General features: G+C 43.1%; 1 protein-coding gene across 17 annotated transcripts in view; it reads right to left on the bottom strand.

Moving 5' to 3' along the window:
* CLIP1 (CAP-Gly domain containing linker protein 1) overlaps positions 1-22,655 on the bottom strand; it is a 118,434-nt gene that overhangs the window by 43,313 nt on the left and 52,466 nt on the right. For 6 of the 17 annotated variants that reach the window (XM_027577351.1, XM_027577360.1, XM_027577361.1 and 3 more), the window contains exons 4-13: positions 21,334-21,458; positions 20,240-20,462; positions 15,914-16,111; positions 15,191-15,294; positions 13,339-13,399; positions 12,033-12,065; positions 8,874-8,978; positions 4,257-5,201; positions 2,397-2,513; positions 393-450 (exon numbers count right to left, since the gene is read on the bottom strand). In XM_027577351.1, the coding sequence (XP_027433152.1) occupies positions 393-450; positions 2,397-2,513; positions 4,257-5,201; positions 8,874-8,978; positions 12,033-12,065; positions 13,339-13,399; positions 15,191-15,294; positions 15,914-16,111; positions 20,240-20,462; positions 21,334-21,458 (1,969 nt within the window). The remainder of the gene's footprint in view (positions 1-392; positions 451-2,396; positions 2,514-4,256; positions 5,202-8,873; positions 8,979-12,032; positions 12,066-13,338; positions 13,400-15,190; positions 15,295-15,913; positions 16,112-20,239; positions 20,463-21,333; positions 21,459-22,655) is intronic. The other 11 variants (XM_027577354.1, XM_027577362.1, XM_027577363.1 and 8 more) reach the window with 7 other exon arrangements.

Here is a 22,655-nt window from a genome sequence, read left to right as displayed (position 1 = left end):
TACAACATCAAACCACTGTGTACTGACCTAGAGAAGCAAGCACGCATCTCTTTTTGCCTCCCCACATCTGTGGATTAAACAGGCACCAGGCATCCCTTTCCAGGCCTCTCTTTCCTATTTCCAGCTAAAACTCAAAAAAGCTATCAATGACTAAAGATTAAGTAAGATAATATTTTTCTCAAGGATACTTAAATTTTTACATGGAACAAGCTTTTAGTCACAGATGGGAGTCTGAGGCTTCAGGAAGCCAATGCACTCTGGCATTACTGTGTGCTGCAGAAGCTTCCAGAAGCATGACGTCAGACTATAGGAGAATCTATTCCCTGTACTCCAGAGGCCAGCTCCAGCTTGAGCACCTGACACTCTCTAAAGCCATACTTAGTAAGACGTACCTTGCATGCTTCTCTGAATAGAGACCGCCTCCTCCGAAGCATTAGCAAACTTTTCTTTCTAAAATTAAGAATGGGATATTCAGAATAGAAAGATATCAAATTATAGAAATAAAAAGTTTCAATCAGTTATAACTTCAATACTATCTACTTTTTGTGACTGATTTTGTCTCATTAAAACTTATATTTAAAACATGTAGACACCAAGTACTACCATATGTATACTGTGCATGTACTTGACACAGGGGAACAGGGTTTACATCTATGTCCTTTCCCGGGCATGCATGTACATCTGTACATGTGCGTGAACGTGCATACGTATGTGCTTGTGTATACATGTGCTACGTACGTATGGTTTTTTTTTTCATGTCGCCACCCTCAAGTAGCGGAACTTCTCTTCAGAAGTCGGCCTGTGACAATGGTCAGAATTCTGCAATGTTTTCTATCTGAGAGTAATCAGAGCCTAATATCTTGAAACTGTATCAACTACTTCTTAAACCAAAAAGGCCCACCCCTCACCTACTCTTTTCTAAACATGACAGTAAATTTAAAAAAATAACAAAATAAAATAAAATGCTCTCCTGGTCTTCCTGAGATGAATTTTGAGCTGGACACACCAAGAAAAATTTTCAATGACTATTTCTAACTATTTAGGATCATGAAAAAAAAATGGGCATACAAGCAACACAAGTCCACCAAAGCCCAAAGGTTGCCCCCATGTTATTCTCAAAGCCAGACTTAGATGGCAAATTTTCTCTCCAGAATACACAGAGGGTATGCTAATTTACAAGAAAAGTAAAGCATTCTCAAAGTTTGAGGGGTGGGGGAGGCAAGGCCAGAGAAATGGTATGGAACTCAAAACACATTTTTTTTTAAAGGACATCATATTAGAAAATCATGATTCCCGTGCCAACTTGCTCTCAAAATGTAGCTAAAATACTGTATATCAAAACTGCCCAACAGAACCATCCATCATGATGGAAATAGTCTATCCTGTGCTGTTCAGTATGGTAGCCACTAGCCCACATGCGGCTATTAAGCACTTACAGTGTGGCTAGTACAACGAAGAACTGAATTTTATATTTTATTTAATTTTAATTCATTTAAATTTATATAGTCGTATGTGGAGAGTACCTACAATAATGAACAGTGCAGCTATACATTTGACATTTGAAAAAAGTAGAAATTCATAATACTGGCATTTAAAAAAAAAAAGCAAACATTCATTCACCTCTGGTACTAGCGCAGAAGTTTAATAAGCGGGAAAGAAGAGTGTATATGGAGGATCTAAGACAAGTGTCCCCTCCTAACTCATGTTTCTCTTTCCCAGTTTCTCCATAAGCCTACGATTCTCCTTCCCCGTGCCGTGTGCTTATGGTTGTCAGCCTTGACTAAGTTCCGTTTCTGATGCAGGAAGAAGGGAGAAGAGTTGAGAAAAGGTAAGGAAAAAATGTCTTACGACTTGCGATTAAGGCAAGAGGCTGTATGTGAAAAGAAATGTATTTTGCTGAGATGGAATAAACCAAGCTGGAAGAAACGATCCCGGACTTCGCTGGGTTAGACAGCGCTGTGCCGTACTAACGGGGTGCCGATCGGGGTGCTGATGGCCCCACACAGCTCTCCCCAGCTTGCTGTCACAAGGAGGCAGAAGGCACAGCCTCACCCTCATTACAAATGAAGCCCCAATGTGCTGGGTGTGTAACTGGGAAGGTCCCTGTGTTTAGCAAAACTAACCAATCATATTCCAAAGCAGTGCATTTACCAGGCAAAGGATAGTTTTAGAAAAGGAAAAGGTAATACCTACCTTTATTGCTGGTTTGGGTTTGATCCCATTCCCTTCAAGGTATTTATCAGCCAATGACTGATACACTCAACTTAAATCAATACTTTGAAAGAGAAAGGGAAAGAGGTGCAATGCTTCTTTCTTTATGGAGATTTTTGTTTTTAAACCAGGAACCATTCAAATGGCCAGAAACCCTGAGAGTCCAATTCCCAAGAGGTACTTACCAAAATCTGAAGTTCTTTTTCCAAAGCCTCTTTCACTTGACTGACTTCACTCAAGTTTTCCTGAAGGCTATTGAGTGTTAGCTCTTTCCCCTGCAGCTCCCTGGTAATGCTACTAGCCTACCGTACAGAGTTACACGGTGCAGAAGCAAACCAACACAAGGAAACAAAAAAGAATGAATGAGAAACAAAAAATAAAACAAACAAAAAAACATATGAGAAACAAAAACCACCAAATAAAACTGAAAGGAATAAAGGCATGGGTAAAAAAGACAAAACAAAACTGTCTTTTTTGTTTGTTTTTTGTTAATTCTAAGAAGCCAATGGCTGTCCACAATCAGTCCTAGATAGTACGATCTAATGACTATTTAAAATAGTCAAAAAGAGTATTTTTCTATACCAAAATCTGGAATATCAGCATGATCTAAAGCAGAAAGGGCAGATGCTTACTTTCTAAATGGGTAAGTTAAGCAACTTCATTTTCTGGACTTTAAAGGCCATCAAGCGGGAAGAATGGAGCCATGTGGCCTGTGTTATTTCCTCTATATTTGCATGTGCTTAAAGTAGTTCAACATTTAAAAAAAATAATAAATTTTAAAATGCACTGAACAGTAATCAGAAATTGGTTTTCATTAAATCTTGATGTAAAAAAAAAAAAGTTGACGAACTTTTTTTAGCTACATATTCTCTACTAATTAATTTTTGTGATTTGGCTGTTATTTCGGATCCAAGTGAGGAGACTGAGAAAAACTTCCTGTAATTAGCTTGTCATCTTCAACTAAGGTTACTTAGCGATTTTTCAGTCTGTCCTCACACTTCCCCCATCTAACCTTACAATACTTTGCCAAAGCAGCTTCTCCCAGAAAAACCTCAGAACATTCCGCATCAGCACCAGCACCCCCATTAGTGGCAGGAGGACTGGGACCATTCATTCCTCAAACAGTCCTTAAAGATGAAGATGACATTTGACAAGGCTAATTAGAAAGGGATGTAGCTGGCAAATGTTTCATGCAATTTCCTATGCCTTGACCAAAAGCATACTTGCCCGTCTTTCCTCAAAAAGGCAGGGAATAGAACCCGTCCTCACTGCAGCACAGGACAAGCTCTCCAATGGGACAGAAGCAGCGATGCAAAGGGCTCCAGGCTCTTAACCTTATTCCACTGTATTATTTATCACCGCGTGTTAATTTACAACAGTCACGTGGTACTCAGCGTCCACAGTGTTTGTATACAAGCGTACGGATGGGACAATGGTGTAAATGGAAAAGGAGGAGGAGGTAATCATTAAGCTTCTTTCTTGTCTGTTCCTTCGTTTACCTTAATACTATCATCTTAGCTGAGTTCTCGATTTTAAAAGAGATTACAGGGGCACGTGGGTAGCTCAGTCGGTTGAGCATCCAAGTCTTGATTTCGGCTCAGGTCATGATCTCGGGGTTGTGGGATGGAGCTCAGCGGGGAGGCTGCTTGAGATTCTCTCCCTCTCCCTCTGCCCTCTCTCCTGTGCATGCGCTCTCATACTCTCTCTCTCTCAAATAAATAAATCTTTAAAAAGAAATTACAGACTAGAACCAAGCTTAAACAGATCACAGAGCATGTCCCGAGAGACAAGGTCATAAAGTACCCAGATACTGGGAAACCAAAATAAATTAACCTAGTCGGGCTATTATTTTCTCTAATCTCCTCAAATGAAACCATGCTCAAGATACTCAGAGGACACTGTACGCAACCGGGAAATCTACTAGCACCAGGCAATCTGCTGTAAGTAAATCGGGAATTTGGAAGATGAATGAGCTCCACTCAGAAGTGACACACAACGCAAAGTGAGACTGACAAAATAAAAGGATGGAAGACGCCAATACAAACCTTGCCACTTTCAGTATTCTTTTCAATCTCTAAATTTTTAATCTGTTTCTCAGCTGCCTCAAGCTGCTGTCTAAGTTTCTCGATTTCCGATTTACCTTCGGAACTGGCTTTCTGAAGTGCATCGAGATCCAAGAGCTTTTCTTCAGTAGCCTTGAGCTGCGATGTAAAATTATCAATAACCTTGGTTTGCTCACTGCATTTGGCTTGTAGTATCTCTAGCTCCTTTACCTTTATTTCAGCTTCCTGCAGTTTGTTTAAGGTGTCCTCCATTTCTACTAGATGCTGGTCTTCCACTTTGTCCAGTTTCGCCTTGACAGCTTCCAGGCTGCTCTCCTTTTCTGTAATGACCGCCATCAGCTTACCTCTGAGGGCTTCTATCTCTTTAGCATGAGCAGACCTTTCAGAGTCTTGTTTGTTCTGCAGAGTTTCTATTTCGTGCTGGTAATCTAGTCTCATCTTCTCTATCTGTGTTTTTAACTCGGCAAACTCTGCCGTCTCCGTCCCGACCCCCTTGCTGAAGGACACTTTCAGCTCCTCCATTGCCTGCTGGTGGGATGCGATGGCCGTCTCCAGCTTGGACTTCCACAGGGCTATCACATCGGAGTTCTCCTTGTTGGCATGATCAAGCTTGCTTTTCAATGACTCGTTCTCTTTGGAAAGCTTCTCTGTGGCAGCCTGAAGAGCCTTTATCTCCTTCTGATGTGTTTCTTCGCGGGCTCCAAACTGCTCCTTCAGAGAAGCGATTTCTCTCTGGTGGTCAGTATGGGCGGCTTCTAATTTTTCTTGCAAAGAGCTTATCTCTTGCAAAAAGGAGAGTGACATGTCAACATCCCCAGCAGGTTTATGGGACTCTAGCCTCCTCCGCAGTTCAGCTACCTCCTGTGCTCTCAATGCTAGGTCTTTTTCTAGTTCCATTATACGGGACTTTTCCGACACTGTAGCCACCTAGTAACCGCAGTCCAAAGAAAAACAAATCAGGTAAATAAACAATCACTGACGATTTTCTTTAACCTTGAAGATCTTTAATAACTCCCCCACCTCAGGCAGCCGTCGAGCTACTGCGAACGCCTGCAGGCTCACCCACCTCTAACTGCCATCATGGAGGAAGCCCAATTCTGAGAACTCCAAAGTCATCATCTTTGGCAAACTTCCACCATCCTGAGATGCTCCAGGAATCGAAAACTGAGATGGAATTTAACTTATTCCAGAATTATTTCTTTCTCCTCTAAAGAAACTTAGAGAAGTGCCCATCAACTGATAGTAAGTTAACAGAAAGAACAGCTTTCAAAGTTCTCAGGTATGTCCAGCTGAGGGGAGGCTTGAGGGAAGACAGAAGCCTCCTCATTTTACTTGGTTTTTCCCTCCTCTGCTTTACCCGGCATGTGTAAATGCTCACTTATCTAATGCAGGTGATTTTAAAGAACTGTGCTACCTGGTATTATAGTACACATGGCTACAGAGCACCAGAAATGTGACAGATGCTGTAAGGGTAACATAGACAGATTTTGAAGACTTAGGGGGAAAAAAGAACATAAAATATCTTGTTAGTTTTTATACTGATTACATGATGAAATGATATTACTCTGGATAAACTGGCTTAAATCAAATATATTATTAATTTTACCTTTTTTTAATCTACTAAAAAAGTATGTTAATGTGGGTGGCAGAGAATTTTCAATTATATATATGTGGTTGGTATTATACTTCTGTGGCCTATCACTGGTATAAAAGGTGTGAAATTACCTATCAAACGTTTCAATGAATCAGCTGTAGAATAAAAGCTTTAGCTGGATAATGAAAAAATAATTTACTAACCTTTTGTTAGAAAGACAAAATAAGAACAATTACTTACCTGCAGTTATATATATGAATCTTTAGAGAGTCCCGCCTTTTAGATTTTATAATTCTATTGGCATTTTAACGTACATTATCTTGTTCCCCTAACCCAGTGGTTCTCAGACTTTATTATGCAGATCAATCTCCTGGGATGTAAGTCTAAAAGGCAGGTTCCCACTTACTCCCACTGGATGTTTTGATTCTATTTGAGCTCTGTGAGAGCACCCAGGAATCTGCTTTTTTTAAACACCCCAGGACTAGGAAAAACACTTTCTTAACCGGTCTCCTTTTATTCTTAAGAAATGATTTCCCTCTGATACCTGTTAGCCAGTCAGTGTAGGACACAAAATATGTGGGGATCGGTCGCTTCAGGCATAAAAGTGATTTACTGGACTAACCTGGGAAAGAAAAGGGAATGTGAATAATTTAAAAACAAATTTCAAGGATCAAAACTCCTCCAGGTTGAAGGCTCCTCTCCCTCACTGCCTTTACTGGGACAGAAAGTGATGGATGTGTTTCCTTCGCTCCCTCTGTCCACCTACAGGCTGTGATATGGACGAACACTACCATGTCCACAAAAGGCTAGGAAAAGAAAGCAATCGGGTCTCTGAAACTGCAGGAGGAAGTCATTAAACTATTTCAGAGCCGACTGTAATTGGTGCGCTTCAGTGTTAGAGATGCTCCAGGTTAAAGATGCTTATGTACTTTTTTCTGGGGCAGGGGGTGGGGTGTCCAAGAGTTTGTTGCCACAAAGTAAGGTATAAAACATTAATGAACCCCAATGCTACAAGGTCTGGAACATAAATCCAATAGGACAAGAGTTCTTTATTAGTCAATGTCAAGTAAAAAACAGGTGGAAAAAAGAACAGCATGATTACACTGTAGCATTTCCATAGCTCTTCCGTTTTTTGTTTTACTTCCCAAAGTCTGCCCTGGAGCAAAGCTATGTGTCTGCCTCTCCCACCAGGGTGAGGCCGTAAAAGTCAGGTATCATTTCTTATTCTTGCGACTTTCTCCACGCGGCAGCAAACACCCTGCTCGTAAACTGGACGTACTGGCTCAGGGGAATTCTAAAGCACTTCCTAAAAGGTAGGTAATAGGAAACTCAAGTGGCTCATTGGCTGGTTTCACACTTGGCCCAAGCAAGAGTGAGGATCAAACAAAAGGCATGACTTCTTATAGAAAGAAAACAGCTTGAATCTGGAGTAGTTGGATAAACCAGCTGTAAATGATGCCTCCTTAACCATGGGGCGGGGGGGGGGGGGGGCATCCATCCAAGTTGTTTGCTGACAAACGTACATAAGAGGAGTTGAGGTTTAAAAAAAAAAAAAAAGGAGATATATTTCCTTGCTTCAATAGCCATTTCCACTAAAGGAGTCCAATCTTATCATCAGTCCCTTATATTTCCCAGATCAAGTCTTTGGCTCACAGGTAACAAAGAAACATCACCAAACTACCAGGATTTTTTCCACCAAATACACAGGAGATACCTTTACTTTTGAGGCCAACTGAGAACATTTTCTCTCCTCTTAAAAAATAAAAGCTTATGATTTAGAGAAGAAAAATTACCCAATTTTCTAGATTTTTAGATCAGTCAATGATTTCTCAATAAAAGAAATTTCTACAAATACTAATAATTCAAAAGAAAAAAATCAGGATACCAAATTTGATCAGAGACAGTAATTTTTAAAATTTTATAGTTAAGGATCTGGGCAATTTAGCCACTGACAGTCAAATTTGTGATTTAAAAGGTGTATATATACACACATGTCCTCTTGTATGTTAATGACTCAGATTATTTATTAAATTTTTCAGCACAGAACTACCTCTGTAACAGACAGACTCCATCCTGTGGGGGTCAAGAGCACAGACTCTGGGGCCAAATGTTCTAGATACAAATCCTGGCTCCACTATTACTATTAGATGTGTAACCTTGGGCAAATTATTTAACCTCTCCATCCCTTAGCATCCTCATCTGTAAAATGGGGCAATGCCACCACCTGCCTCGGGGTTGAGGTGAGGTCAAAGAAGGTGATACTGGTGCGGTGGTCAGAACAGTGCCGGGCACCAAGTAAGCACTACCCAGGTGCTTTAATACATAAGTAAGTGAACACGTGGCCTACGCATTGGCTCCGAGGGCCAAGGACAGCGAGCTGGGGTTGCAGGAAGCCCTTCTATTCTCAGCACACTTTTCCCTCCTGACCGCCGAGGCTTTCAGCTACTGGTGACAGAAAGGAGGGAAATGCAAAGACAGATCAGGTATCAAGAAAAAAGGGTCACTGGGATGAAAGTCCTCAACTCTCATTCAAAAGAGCCAGTGTTTCGATTTCCCCAACAGGTCAGGGAAGAAGGCAGGAAAAGAGAGGTGAAGTCAAACAACAATAAAAAAAATTCTTCAGAAAACCCTGCCCCTGGGAAGACGGGAACCAGAGGACAACCAGCTGCCCACGGCGGACTGGAGAAACGTGTTTCGAGGAATTAACACCAAGAGCCTCAGCTGTGGCTGTGGGTGTCCATGCAGTCCACCTACAGTGTAGAGTTTCTGATCTTGATTTTGGTTGAGTTAACCAAAGGAATGATGAGTCTTTACCTTGGACAAGACTGCATATGAAACACCTGCACCTAGCCATCCGTCGACACTCATGAGCACCTGAACGGCACCAAGACCAAACTCAGGTAGAACCACTGGGTCAAGGCTCAGGCCAACTGCACGGCACGTCCCCCGAGGCGTCACCATTCCCAAACACGGGTCTGCTTCATTTAAACAGTGAAAACCATTACCCTAGTGTCTTCTAACTCCCTCTGGAGTTTGTCAGCTTTGGTCTTTTCAAAGAGCAGGCTCTGTTCAAGCTCCTTAATGCGGGCATGCTCCAGTTTGGTCTGCGTCTGTTAGTAAAAAGGAAGAGGAAGAGAACACAACAGTGCCACCATGACATGCCAGCACAAGAGGAGAGAGAGCGGCATGCAGGCTGAGCCACCAGTACCTTCCGCCAGAGGATGAACGCAAAGGGAAATGGCAAAGGGCAGAGGATGGGCTGAGATGGGGAGGCTGGGGGTGCGGATGAACACTATCGGATGAAAGGATGAGGTGGGCAGGGGACGCAAGCTAGTCTACTCAGAAAGACAAAAGTGGAAACACATGAGGCAGGATGAGCAGTGTCAGATGCGTGCAGCCAAATATAAGTTATATTGATAAGTGAGGTTGATCAGCACAAATTAGAATCGTTAATATTCCTCTAAACTATCATTTTCCCCCTCCCCACAACAGCTATTTGACATTACTGTGTATGTAACTGACTCGGTGACTTTAACAAGTAAATTGACCCTCAAAATGACCACTGCTATCCTCTAAATATGGCAAACACAAGCTCATAAGTCTTACAAGTGTTCAGTAGGTCCCTAGGGCAGATCCCAGCGCTTTGGCGTACAATTTGATGTGAACAAGCATGAAGCGTTAAGCCTAATGAAGGGAATCCAGACACTAGAGCTGAGAAAATCACACCAGCGGCCTTTGCTGAGATGAGTGAAAAGGGTCTGGCATTCTTAGCAACGTTTCCCAGTCCCCTAGTTTCCTTCCAACAGTGGGTTTTCCAAAAACTATGTGTCACCAAGGAAAAAAAGGATGGAGTCACACTTACAGGAGGAAAACAAAGTAATAATTCCGTTTGACCGCCTCCATCTCTGAGACTCAGATCAGGAGAGAAGTTGGGAGCTGGTAAAGGGCTCATCTTCTCCATCTTAGGATGACGTCATTATCAGCTCAGGAGTGAGAAATGGGTGACTCAGCACAAAGGCCTGAGTTTGAACTCCATGCAAAAAGAGCTGGGAAGATCCTAACTGTCTCAAACCTTCAGAGACTCCCCATCATCATTTAACTTAGATGTAATGTGACGGAGAACCCAGAAGGCAATCTCTTTGTAACAGCACAGTCTTAACCAATGGGAAATAATCTACATACCAGTTTGAACATACCTCTTTCCCCCCACCCACCTCCCCCACCCAAGAGGTTATCTGCAGACCCAAGTGACAAAACCTAGGGACAGCACTGCTCCCGGCAGCTTCTAGTCACTTACATTAATTTAAATATTTTGTGGTTCTAACTGGTCAGATCTGTGTCTGGACAATTATGGGCAACGCAAAAATGACAACAAACTCTAAATAAAGTAACAGAAGGTGTGCAGAACTTAAGTAGAGGGTGGATCATGTTACGTTATAAACATCTTTTACTGACTCCGATGGTCCTCTAGGGATTTCAACACATAAAAGTGCTTGGTGTGCTTGTGAACCAGGTATAAACCATTGTGGAATATTTGAAAGGTGAACAAAAAAAAAAATTTTTTTTTTTTTTTAATTTCTTCATCTGCTTCAGCTCTATACACTCAACAGAAATAATGAAATAAAATTCAAAACCTAACTGTCTGGACAGTCCCCTTGGTCCAGATGTGCCTTAGAAAGAAGTTGTTCAATTTACCTGCTTTTAGAAGAAAAGAATCTAACCCAGATCTACATAATTGGGGTCACAGCCTCAAGAACTGAAATCCAAAACTTAGAGTAAAAAGCAAAAGGCAACAGAACCTTTCTTCACCTCCTGACACTGAGTTCAGTGTCCTCTGGGTGAAAGGTCACTCCTTCCAGATAAAAAGGAAACATCCACGAATGTGATCTTCTTCCTATTCCGTGATCTCCCAGATGACTGCAATACCTCCTTGGGGCCGGTACGCATACAAACCATCTGGGACGCGACAGCTGGCTGAGCGATCAGCTTCCATGCCTCGGTGTGTGGTAAAAACGTTACACTGGACAGGACAACCCTCCTTCTAAAAGGACTCCTTTCTCACAATAAGACAGAGCATCCCAAGAGGGAAGTCCTGCAACAGGGACTGAGAGGGAAAGCAAAGGCTCTGCGAGAAGCGCACAAGAAAGGCAGGAGGGAGGCCCCATGCAGACTGACACCGGATGCAGCGGGAGCCTGTTTTGGGAGGAGAGAAGAGACCCAGATCACTGAAGTAGCGTCACAAAAAGGAAACCTTCAGAACGGAGGCTTTTTAAAAGTTCGGCCTTAAGCTATTTCGGCTGCCAGGAGGTGGTAGGAAGGAAAACCTTTGTTTTAGTTTTACTCTCTTACGGTGGTAAAACAAAGCCAAAAGTTGTGAGGTTCTTTCAGCTGGCCTCACAGCCGGCCGGGTGCCACAGGAAGTCCTGCTTCGGAGGCTCTTTAGGTGAGATCTGAGTTGGGTGTGTGATCTTCATCAGAGGGAGGAGGGGAAAGAAACACCTACAATGCTGGTAGCACGGCTACTAGAAAAATCTCACTTCGATAATAATAAATTTAAAGCACATGGCGTCTTCACTGAACAATGCCCGTTTCTAGTTTCACCAACTCAAAAGGGAAAATCCTGTAGTCACAACACGTGGACGCTTGAGCTTCTTGTCACCTGCACCGGCAGGCACTGGCCAGCAGGGGGAGCTCACAAAAAGGCAGTCTGGCCCTCAGAAGGCCCCTCTCTCTCACGGGAACAAAATTAGACCACTTGGGTAAACTTCCGCAGAATTTCTCTAATTCCTTCATCTTATGTGTTTTAGGTTTCAGTTAGCTATCCTCTCTTTTAGAATGATTCTATTAAAATGAAAACACATTATGAGTTAAGTGAAGAAGGGCCAGGCCCCTAAACAAAATCCTTTTTTTTTTCTTTCTGGCGAAACTCTTTATAAAGCAAACATTTGCTTATGCATTAAATGGATTTACATAGCTTAGTCATTACATACAATTTCTTCAGGATACAAATTTAACTGCTCTGAAAGCCACATGCACAGAAATATTAAGGTCAATGTCTCAGGTCAGATGATGCAGTTAGTATTTGAGTATATCAATAAGCATTTTAATCTGTCATCAATCTGTGTTAACAAGGGAAATCTCCACACAGTTAAGTGCCCTCTTACATTCTCAGGATCTTCAGAAATCTGGCTCTTTTGCTATCAGTAAAAAAATAAAAAAATTAAAGAACAACAAAAGGAGAGATTCCACTAAAGTTCTGATTATGTGTTGAGGGTTTCAAAACAACTCTGATGAATTTCAAGTGAGTTTACCAGAGCCTATGCCGGCCTGGTGCTGATGGGAAGATCTCACTTGCCCCTCCCCAGCACACCCTCAGCTGTGTCTCACATGAATCAGATGAGGATATGAAACTTCTAATGAGACTTCGGGGTGTTTTTAAATGGATGAGAACAACACGAAAGTCAACTAAAGGGATGTGACCGTATATGAAATGAGCAGAGAGAGTAACTACCGAATTATGAATAATCCACTAAATTCCGGGCCTTATAAAACTAGAACTCGGAGAATGTCTTCCTTCCTCCTTGTCAATAATAAAGACAATTTCCAAAGGAATCAGAGTTCCTATGTGGAAGGGCCCCTGGAATGGAATCATGGTGTGGGCTGCCAATAGGCTCTGAACTTGTAACAGCAGCAAAAATGTATATTCTGGGAACTGCACAGACAAGTGCAAGTTTTACTAAAATATTACAGATTAAAGTACCAAAAATTTGCAAAATTTGAATAATTTCATAATTCGTATTTGTCATATATCTAGCAGTGGTTTAAAAATCATCAAAATCATGTAAATCTGGCATCGAATTAAAAAACTAATATGAATAATTGTTAAAAGATGAGAAACTTGATGCTTACAGAAATCTCTGTGAATATAAAATACGCCACAGAAATTAAAGAAGCTGAAATAAGAAATCGCTCTTGTTTTTTCTTCAGGTAATCACTTTAAAAAATCAATTACTAGAACAAGTATTTATTCCTTTTACAAGGTTATAAAAAATCGATCCTGCTCAACTGAAAAGCAAAGCTGAGATAAAGCACAAAACTTTTTTGGGGACTACTTTGATGAAGTTAAAAATGTTCCTTACAATGCCATTTCTGATCATCAGAGGAACATCTGGAGTCTCACCTGGACACACTGCCAGATTTATGACTTGATTAACTCCAATTCAAGGTCTTGAATTTTGAAGTGCAAGAAAAGAGTAGTAAAAATGTGACTGGGACACTGGAGTCGGGACAGCAGAGTCCCAGGTCCAAAGACCCACTTGGGCACCTGGGCCGTAGCCACGCCCACAGCCCCGCCCAACCCAAGCCTGGGGCTCCCTCCATTCTCTCTGCTGCTTGTTCTGGCCAGTGATCTCATCCATATTTGTGAATACTAGTATCCATAAAAGCTGTAGAGCGTTGGATGAGTTTTACCTCAAGATCGCCTTTTGTGATGGATTCTTCCTCAACCCGGAACTGAAGGTCCTCCACCTTCCTGTGGAACAAAATCAAAACAGAGCACTTAAGTAACCAAGGAACACATCTGCCTTACCGAAAAAAAGGATCTATAATCAATGCCCTGATGAATGTAACAGGTGATGGTGGAGGAAAATAAAGAAATGCATTTTTAGGCATCTGGCTTAGAAAACAGAGCAAGAGCTCTATTCTATTTAGGAAACTTCAATGTTTTAGCCAGGTACTGATTCCAAGAGGCGTGAGGTAAGAGTTGAGAAAAACCACCTAGTTTCCCTTGGTCACAACCAACAGAATGAATCTAATGGAGACAGGACCAGCCTAAAGGGAAAAGGTCTAGTTACCACAGAAATAGGTTCTGAGACTTCAAGTCTGTAATTTCTATCTTCCAATTACAGAACATAGGGGAAAGCAGCACAGAAAACGAATCTCTCTTTATACCACCCTACATCAGATATGTTAGGGTGAGACTAGAGGGCTACCCATGCAGAAAGCCCCAGGAAAATACCAGTACCTGTTCTAAGCCTGGGAGAATAAGGTTATGAACAACTTGAGTTACTTTTTTTTTTTTTTCACATTTTAAAAATCTCTGATTTGGGTGTGGGTTTCAATCAATGCTGTCACCAAGTCAATGAAACAGGATATCCTGAAGATTTACAAAATCCAGGTAACATCCATGTTATAAATCTTCACAAGTTTGAGTGTAAGGAAGAAAAGGGGACAAAGTTCATAACCTGTCTGCAAAAACCAAAACTGTCAAACTCACTAGCATGTCTGGGAGTTAAGAAAAATTCTACTCTGTGAAATCAGAAAAATAATCATAAATAATTTACACCCCTCAAGCTCACTGAAGGGCTGGGAGGACATTTCTCCTGCCCAGCAGTCAGCAGACCAAGAGCTGGCTTAAGAGCCGAAGCAAATGGTGCTGGTGCCTTGGCATTCAGGAGGGCCTAGAAAAGGCCTGTTGCTATCTCTCATTTATTTGTACCCATTTTTAAGATGCAAAGAGAATTTCCTATGTACAGTGTTTCTCTTTCTAGTGAGAAAATCATTTCCTTGGTAAGAGAATGTATTCTATCTCTGCTATACCCCTTACCACAGCAGCGCAGCCCTGACCATCCTGAACTCAGAGACCATTAAGTTGCTGCCATCAGAAAGGACAGAAGAAGGCATCAAATGCAAGGGAGGACAAACGTCCCACTACCCAGGAATGTTCCAATGGTTTCCATGCAGACACCTTTTTCAGAGATCGTGTTGGTTCACAGCCTCAAGAAACCTGTAAGAACCAAACTTGCTTTCTGTCTCACACAATTTAGCACTCGACTCCATCCTGATCTAGATGATGCTCTAACTGCTTCACATGGAAGTTTTGTTTTCCTAGTAAGGTACTGAGTTTCTCAAGGACAGCGACCTGGTATCACTGGTGAGTGATACAAAGGTGCAGTTTTACTAGATACATGGAAAGTGTTTCACAAATACTAGATAATTTGGACCCACAATGTCCTCTCACCAAAAATGGTTCCAGATGGAAGCAGGGTTTGAATTAATCTCACGACCCTGAGGTCATCCTCAAGAGGATGCTTGGCACAGGCAGGGGCTCAATAAATAGCTGTTAAATGAAGCAGGGTATGTCTAGATGATTCCAAACTTCTCAAAAAGAAGTCAAATCCAAGCAAACCCTCTTCATGTAGTACAAAGAGTTTCATTTCCACTGAACACACAGGCTAAGGGCTGGCGCCTTAACGAGAACGTTTTCCTAAGGTGATTTAAAAGGAAAAGGCCACACTTGCGCCAAGGAACAGTTTGAGGTCACCTTTTCTCCTCTTCAAGTTGGTTGAGAAGCTCCACCTTCTCCCTGTCAGCAGCCTCCACCATTGTTCGCAGCTGGTCCATCTTGGCCTCCAATTCCAGGACATGCTGGGGAAGGCAAAGGTGTCAGTGAGTGGCCTCTCTCTAACCCAGACGCAGGCCCAGGGATGCCTCCAAAGAGCTACACCTAAGTGGTACCACTGTGGGTTGGCATGACCCTAAAACCTTTTCGCACTGAAATGCTTTCTACGATCTTTAATTAGGTCACTTCTCGGCCGCATTCCTGGAAACTAGATGATGAAAAACCACACCATTAAAGCAACAGAGGGCAATGTTAAAACAACGCTCATCTTTTTTTGAAGCTGAAATGCATACAAAGGATAATCTACAAAACAGGACTTGCCACCGTGGGTAAGGTCCTAGTGAACAAGCTCCCCTGACAGGGGCCAAAAGACCCAGATGTAAAGACCGAAAGACTAAGGTCGACTCAAGAAGAACAAAACTTCATCTTTGTAACAATACAAAGTGGTACCCCAGGTCACAGCTTCAAACAAGCCCAGCAAAGACATTTCTGCTCATTTCTAGTGCTCCCAAGACTAGCTCCCCGGCTCCAAGCACCGGGTAAGCTGCTCCGCCTTCTCCCTCAACTTAGAAAGCACCGCCACCTCCACAGGGTCAGCTCGGAACCCATCACCATCCCTGAAGCGAGGTCAGCACGAGACTTCACCTGGTCGCGTCCGTCCCGGGCCAGAGCTAGCTCCTGCTCTATCTCCCCCACGTGGCTCGTGGCCTTGGCCACCTCCGCCCTCTCTAGATCCCGTTCAGCCAGCAGCTGCTCAATGTGCTGCTGCTTCTCCTTCAGGGCCTCCTGGAGGGCAGTGGTGCCGGAGATCTTCCTGGCGTAACGGGAGGAGGTTTCAGTCAACTGCAAAGGAAAGTTAAAGACGTGAAGGGCCATGATGCTTTCGGGGATGCGAGGAGGGCGCAAGGCATGCAGGCAGGCGTCTCCTCAGCAAAGCAAAGGTGCGGCCCCAGCTCCCAAGCTTGCCAGTTACTAGGAAAAGCTTCTCCTCAAGGAAACAAGACAGCATGTGCCTCCCGACTGAATATCACAAACAACACATCAATGTAAGAAGTCATGGAACAATCAGAAAGATGGTTAGAAGGAGAGTAAGCGGCTCAAATGAAAGGTACCCTGAGCTCAGGTGACAGGGCCTTGCTGGAGTCTAGAAAAATTGCACAGAACTCACTGAACATGTTTCTCTAAACTCCATTTCCGTCCAAGTTTCATTAAGAGGTATCTCCTTCTTAGGACGTCTTGGTCTGTCTTTTCCTCCCCAGACTTGAGGTTGAGATTTTTTTCAACTTTTTAAGCTTCTAACTACCATTAAGTAACCAAGAGGTCACCCTTGGAGTCACAAACCTTCCTTGTATCAATTAAACAGTTGGATTTTGTCAGGATTTTCTTCATCTTTCTTTCAAAGTGAAAGACACAGATAAAAAAGAATGAAATTTTGCCATTTGCAACGACGTGGATGGAACTAGAGTGTATTATGCTAAGGGAAATAAGTCGGTCAAAGACAAATGCCGTATGATTTCACTCATATGTGTAATTTAAGAAACAAAACAAATGAGCAAAGGGAGGTAAAGGAAAGAGACAAACCAAGAAACAGACTCTTAACTCGAGAGAACACCACACTGATGGTCACCAGAGGGGAGGGAGTGGGGGGGAGTGGGGGAACGAGGTGGTGGGCACTAAGCAGCACACGTGACATGGAAGTGTTCAATCTCTGTGTTGTACACCTGACACTAATGTGACACCGCACATTAACGAACCGGAATTTAAATAAAAACCTAAAAAATATGAAAGGCACAGGAGATCTCACCCAGGAATCCAGAACTCGAAGACCTGAGTCCCAATCACCAGAGAGATTTCTGAAGATCAGGTTAAGAGGGAAATTCTATCTGCCTTCGGAAGCTGGGGTGGGGGGAGGCGCGGTGTGAGTGTGCGCGCAGGTGTATGGGAAAGGGAGCAAAAGGACATGCAGGGAGGAAAAAGAGGGAAAGAGAAACTGGGAGAAAGAGGAGGAGGGGAGGGCAGGGCAGGGCAGGGGAAGGAAGACGTGGGGCAGAAAGGCGGTGGAGGGAGGGTAGAGAAAGAAAGCCGTCCGGGGTCCCCTGCTACTCTGTGCTGTTTCCCATACCAGTTCCTCCTTCTTGAGGCTCATCATCAAATAAAAACACGGAGAAAATAACCTCCTATCATGGTAATGGGTAACGTAGGCAAGTTGAACAGCATTCTTCCAAGTGAGGCTCCAGGGATTGGGAGGGAATTCAGCAAAGGCCTCCCATCCCTTGGCATGCACTTGTCCAAGGTCACTGACAGAGAGACCTGATCGCTGGATCCGGATCAAGTGGGCCCTGACTTCATCTCCCGCAATCAAAGCCTCCTGTGCCCCTCGAATGCCCCCCATCAGTCAGAGCCCTCGTCCAGGAGGCAGAGTGAGCATCTGTCATTAAGTACTAGTTAGGCAATTTGAGGGACGCCCGGGTGGCTCAGTCGGTTGAGCATCCGACTCCTGGTTGCAGCTCAGGTCATGGTCTCAAGATCAGGAGCCCCACATCAGGCTCCTCGCTCAACGGGGAGTCTGCCTGACATTCTCTCTCCCTCTGCCCTTCCTCTCCCTCCTCCCCCGCTCTAAAATAAATTTTTTTTTTAAATAGGCAAGTTAACAACTATTAAGAGTAAAGGAATCCAATCAAACCCAAATTGTCCTCTGCTGTTTCTATTTAGCGAAATTTCTTAAATTCCTTGAACATAAGGGGGGAGGGGTGCTCTTTTAACCATCTGGCCCTAACTTTCCAATTTCATTATATGGTTAAAATTATACTTTCTCATACTAACACTTCTTCTTGAATGCATTAAATCTGAGGTTCCCTGTGCAGAGATGCCCCGGGGCCCTGCAGCAAAGTCACAGGGCACTGTGGAATATTTTCACATTTCAAGGGAAACACTGCAACACCTGCTGGACACCATACGAACTACCAGCTTGAGGCAACTGAGTCCGAGGCAACTGTACTACATTCCTTTCAATAATGTTGCATCTTCCCAAAGCTAGGTTTTGGCTGCTGCCATGACAAAAAGCCAGTATTGTGCAAAAAAATCAATGTGTCACAGGAAATGAGGGTGGCAGTGTTCAGGAAGATTCCAAGGTTTGACAAGGATGTGCAGTGCCCAACACGCACACACAACCTAATAGTAAGTGTGGTTATTTAAGAATGAACCAAAAATATTTTTTCTCTCAGTTAATGTGTATCATTCTTTTCGAACAGCTACTAAATTGCTAGAACATAAATATTAAGTTGTTTGGACCTAGTTCCTTAATAAACAGAACCGCTAGCTATTTCCTGGGCCCAGGGCTATTATGATAAAATAACAGGCACTCAGGTGCTAGGCAATCAGAGTTTGGGCACCTCTGTGTCAATATTCCCAGAGGACCTTTTGCATTAAAGAATCATTAGACATTTTCACATACATGCATGGGATTATGTTCTAGGAAGTCACACCTTCTGTATTTTTGGCATATTCTTTTATGATGATTCTTGGTTTAGAAACTACAGCCACCCGCATCTACAAAAACAAGCTGTTTTACAAGGTAAGGAGACTCCTTTCTCTTTTGTCCCTCTTTTTCACTGAGTGAGGTGAGCTAAGATGTATCAGAACTGGTCGGAAAAGAGGAGAGATTGGGAAAGCAGGGGAGAGTTTAGTTATCTTCCAAAGAGATGGACACTTATAATTACAACATAATAAAAGTTAAGAAAGAATTCCTAATCTAGAGAAAACACCTCCATGGACTTGCTCCTGGATTAGCAAAGTAGACTAGATGTCCATATGAGTTTGCTGAACGAGACTTTGTCCAAAGAGGAGTGGCTTCACTTCTGTGTCGTTGTTCTTATCAAGCTTTTCTTGTCAAAGTCCATTTGTAACTTTTCTGCTGAAGATGGAGACTTTCTTTTCATACGCAAAATGAAAAAGTCCAAACAGGTATTTATTTCCCCAGAACTTAAGAGAAAGTCCAGCTGGCTAGCAGAGCAGTATTCCCCCCTCACCCTGCACTTGAAGGAAAGATTCCTCCCCTTTCCCTTCCCAGAGGACCCAAGGACCACGGAAGAGAAGGCAAAACGAGACCAATGGCCAGCAGCCTTACTCCGGATCACACCACTTAACATTCTCCCCCCTGTCTGTAGTTTACCGTCATAACGCAGAGACCCAGTGCAGTGCAGTCTTACAAATCTAAACAATATTTGCCTCACTTCAAGTAAATAAATTTACTGGCAGGAGATGAGCCAAGAAGTCATTGTTTTGACCCTATTAAAACGCCATATTAACAAACAGAATGAGCCGCCACTGCCTATTTTAATCCTGATGATTCTATTTTTACTGATCTAAATGGGGAAAAGGGGGAGATAGGAAGTGGAAGGGAGAGGAGGAGATGGAGGGAGGAGACAAGACAAGGCTTTCCCTAGCACGCTTTCCCGTTCCGCTAGTTCCCCTCTGTCCTCTGGCCCAAGTCAGGGACACTCCACATACTAACCGCTTTCAGTGGGTTAGACTCTATTAACATCCTGCTGAAATTCTAAGAACATGCCTTTTCTCAAAATACTTTAGTTCCTCCAATTGTTTGAAGTCAGAGAGACCGAGGTCATTGAGGAAAAGGATCCCTCCAACTTTCCTGTCATTCCTGTGCCCAAAATAATTTCAAAGAAAAGAAATCATCCCATATGTTAGACTCAACAGTAGTTACTACAGACTCAGCAAGAACTGGTACATCTTAGGGCCTTAAGAATCTGAAAGCGATGTTCAAAACTTATTTCCAAATTTGTCTTCTTGCTAAAGCTCTGTTTTATGAAACCTAGAATGGGCCTCCACAAGCTACAGGGAACATTTAGTACAGGGCAAGTTAATTGCTCTGAAAGCAAAGCAGGTTCAACAGCAGCGGGCGTTTATCGTGCCTGGACGGTAGAGGCATGCAGTGAGAACAGGGAGGCTTACTAATCCTGTCCGGCTGGGCTTGCTGCTCACGGAGGAGGCCACTGAGCTCATGGAGCTGAGAGACGAGGCAGAAGGGCTGCGCTTCAGGCTGGCGGGCGTGGTCGCCATCACTCGTCTCACGGCAGCGGCCTTGGCTTTGGCTGGCGTAGTGGAAGGGAAGCCAATCTTGGTCACTTTGTGGACAGGCGCAAACAAGCCATATTTGGGTTGGCACTGAAAATACCTTTAGAGAGTAACAATAAAAGCAGTGACCAAAAAATTAATTACAAGAAATAACAACTACAAACAAAAGCATCGTTTTTTGGTCATCACTCACGCCTGGTTTGCTGTGAATTCTACCAGTAAGCCAGGGCGGTCAACCAGCATACAGCATTCACATGTATGTAGGCTGATAACCTCAATAATTAATGAATAACAACATGATAGACAGAGACAGAATTACCCATCTACTACTAAAGCGCTCCTAAGGTGCAAAGGGAGTAAATATTCCTACTATCTGACAAACTTACAGCAGAGGGGTTCAGACAGTGATGTGTCAATGTGGGTTCATCAGCAGTAACAAACGTACCACCAGGGTGCAGGATGCTGATACTGGGGGATAGTGGGGGCCGGGGGCATACAGGAACCCTCTGTATCTTCCTCTCCATTTTGCTATGAAACTAAAGTTGCTCTAAAAAAAAAAGTCTTAAAAATAAATTGAATGCTTGTTCAGAATCCACTCAGACGCATTACATGTATTACTAAAAGAGACAGTCAAAAGAACAGCTCCAATTCTAGTGGGGGGGGTGGAATCAGTAGATGAGTCTTAGGAAATAGAAATGCAGCTCTTGGGGCACCTAGGTGGCTCGGTCGGTTAAGTGCTGACTCCTGCTTTCCACTCAGGTCCTGATTTCAGGGCTGTGGGATCGAGCCCCGCCTCGGGCTCTGTGCTCAGCGAGGAGTCTGCTTAAGACTTTCTCTCCCTCCACCTCTCTCTCTCTCTCTCAAATAAATAAATATATCTTAAAAAAAAAAAAAAAAACGCAGCTCTTGGTGAAATCTCCCTGAGCACCTTTACATGCAGGAGGGAGACAAGATTCCAACTCCAGACAAACCTGGTTCCAGCAACTGCCCCATCGTTCTTCCCAAGAGGCTCATCCAATTCCACACCACACCATTCGCCCTTGGCAAAGTCTGTCTCCCCAAGAAATCGGACTACACCGGCCTTGGTGCCACCAACCTGGAAAAAGACAATGTAAAAATAAAGAGATGGACATAATTCCATAGCTTAATCCTTTGCCGTTGCAACAGATAGTTAAGACTCCACATTTCCCCCGACAACTTCTTCCTTTTACCTTCTCTTCAGCTTTTAAAGAGTTTTCTCCGAAGACTGGTGAAGTTTACCAGGGTGACACATTACCAGAGTGATCTGATATGTCCCAGTAATGAAAAACCTATGTACTACGGAGTCATTGGGCTGTCCACCCAATTAATTAGTCCCTTCCTTAGAAAATACTTCATTACTCCAGAGGGATTCTCCTGCTCCAAAATAAGTATCTGCTACAAAAATAAAACCCATACACCTGTTGAAGGAAAACAAAATTCATCCATACTCCCTACATTGTAAAAGCTGCTCTGTTTTCTCATTCTTCCTTTACGTCTTCATCCACGGAAAGCGACAACACACACATAGTAAGGATGGATATTCACACATCCACACGTTTGCTTTTGGCCTCTCACATGTACGTTGCATGAAAATGTAAATTCGTTAAGATAATTTGTCTCTATTGATACTTTCCATTGTGAGAGTATTTCCTCAGACTGTCATGAAACTCTATTCTTCACATTTCACAGGAAATCCTCAAAGCTGTCTTTTTTAATGTGTAACTCTGTCCCAGCCACTGTTTGATGTACTATGCAAACATTATTTCCAAAATTACCCACCAACATTTATGAATTATTCGCCACCACTTTTCTATTCCAAATACTCATTTTGCCACAGTATCCCGGGGCACATAAGAACACACTGATGTGTGTGAGACTTTCTACAGGTTTGAAAGTTCAGTATTTGTGCTACCGCCGTGGCATTACATTTACGGCCACTTCACAATCTGTGTCCCATCTGCGAAGGCTGGTGTCCCTTACTGCTCTTCAGACGACTCGTTTTTGTCCTTGCTTCTAAGCTTCTTTTTTCTTCACTGCTTTAGAAATTGCCCCCCAACCCCCCACCCACGTGACCAAGAGGAGTCACTGCAGGAACTTAAGAACATTACAAGCAGAAAATAAATGTTTTGCCTGTCTTCTCACCCGCCCAAGACAGCCCCTGCTGTTCTGGGTCGCTCTCCCTGCCACGTTTCCGGGCGGGCTAGCATTCCACGGCAGGGCTGTACTACAATAGACACTTCTCACACTTTCCATTTGGGATGTTCACCTTTTT

The sequence above is a fragment of the Zalophus californianus genome, chromosome 14 (assembly GCF_009762305.2).
Source record: "Zalophus californianus isolate mZalCal1 chromosome 14, mZalCal1.pri.v2, whole genome shotgun sequence".
Classification (NCBI taxonomy): domain Eukaryota; kingdom Metazoa; phylum Chordata; class Mammalia; order Carnivora; family Otariidae; genus Zalophus; species Zalophus californianus.
This window is presented reverse-complemented; position numbering and strand designations above follow the sequence as displayed.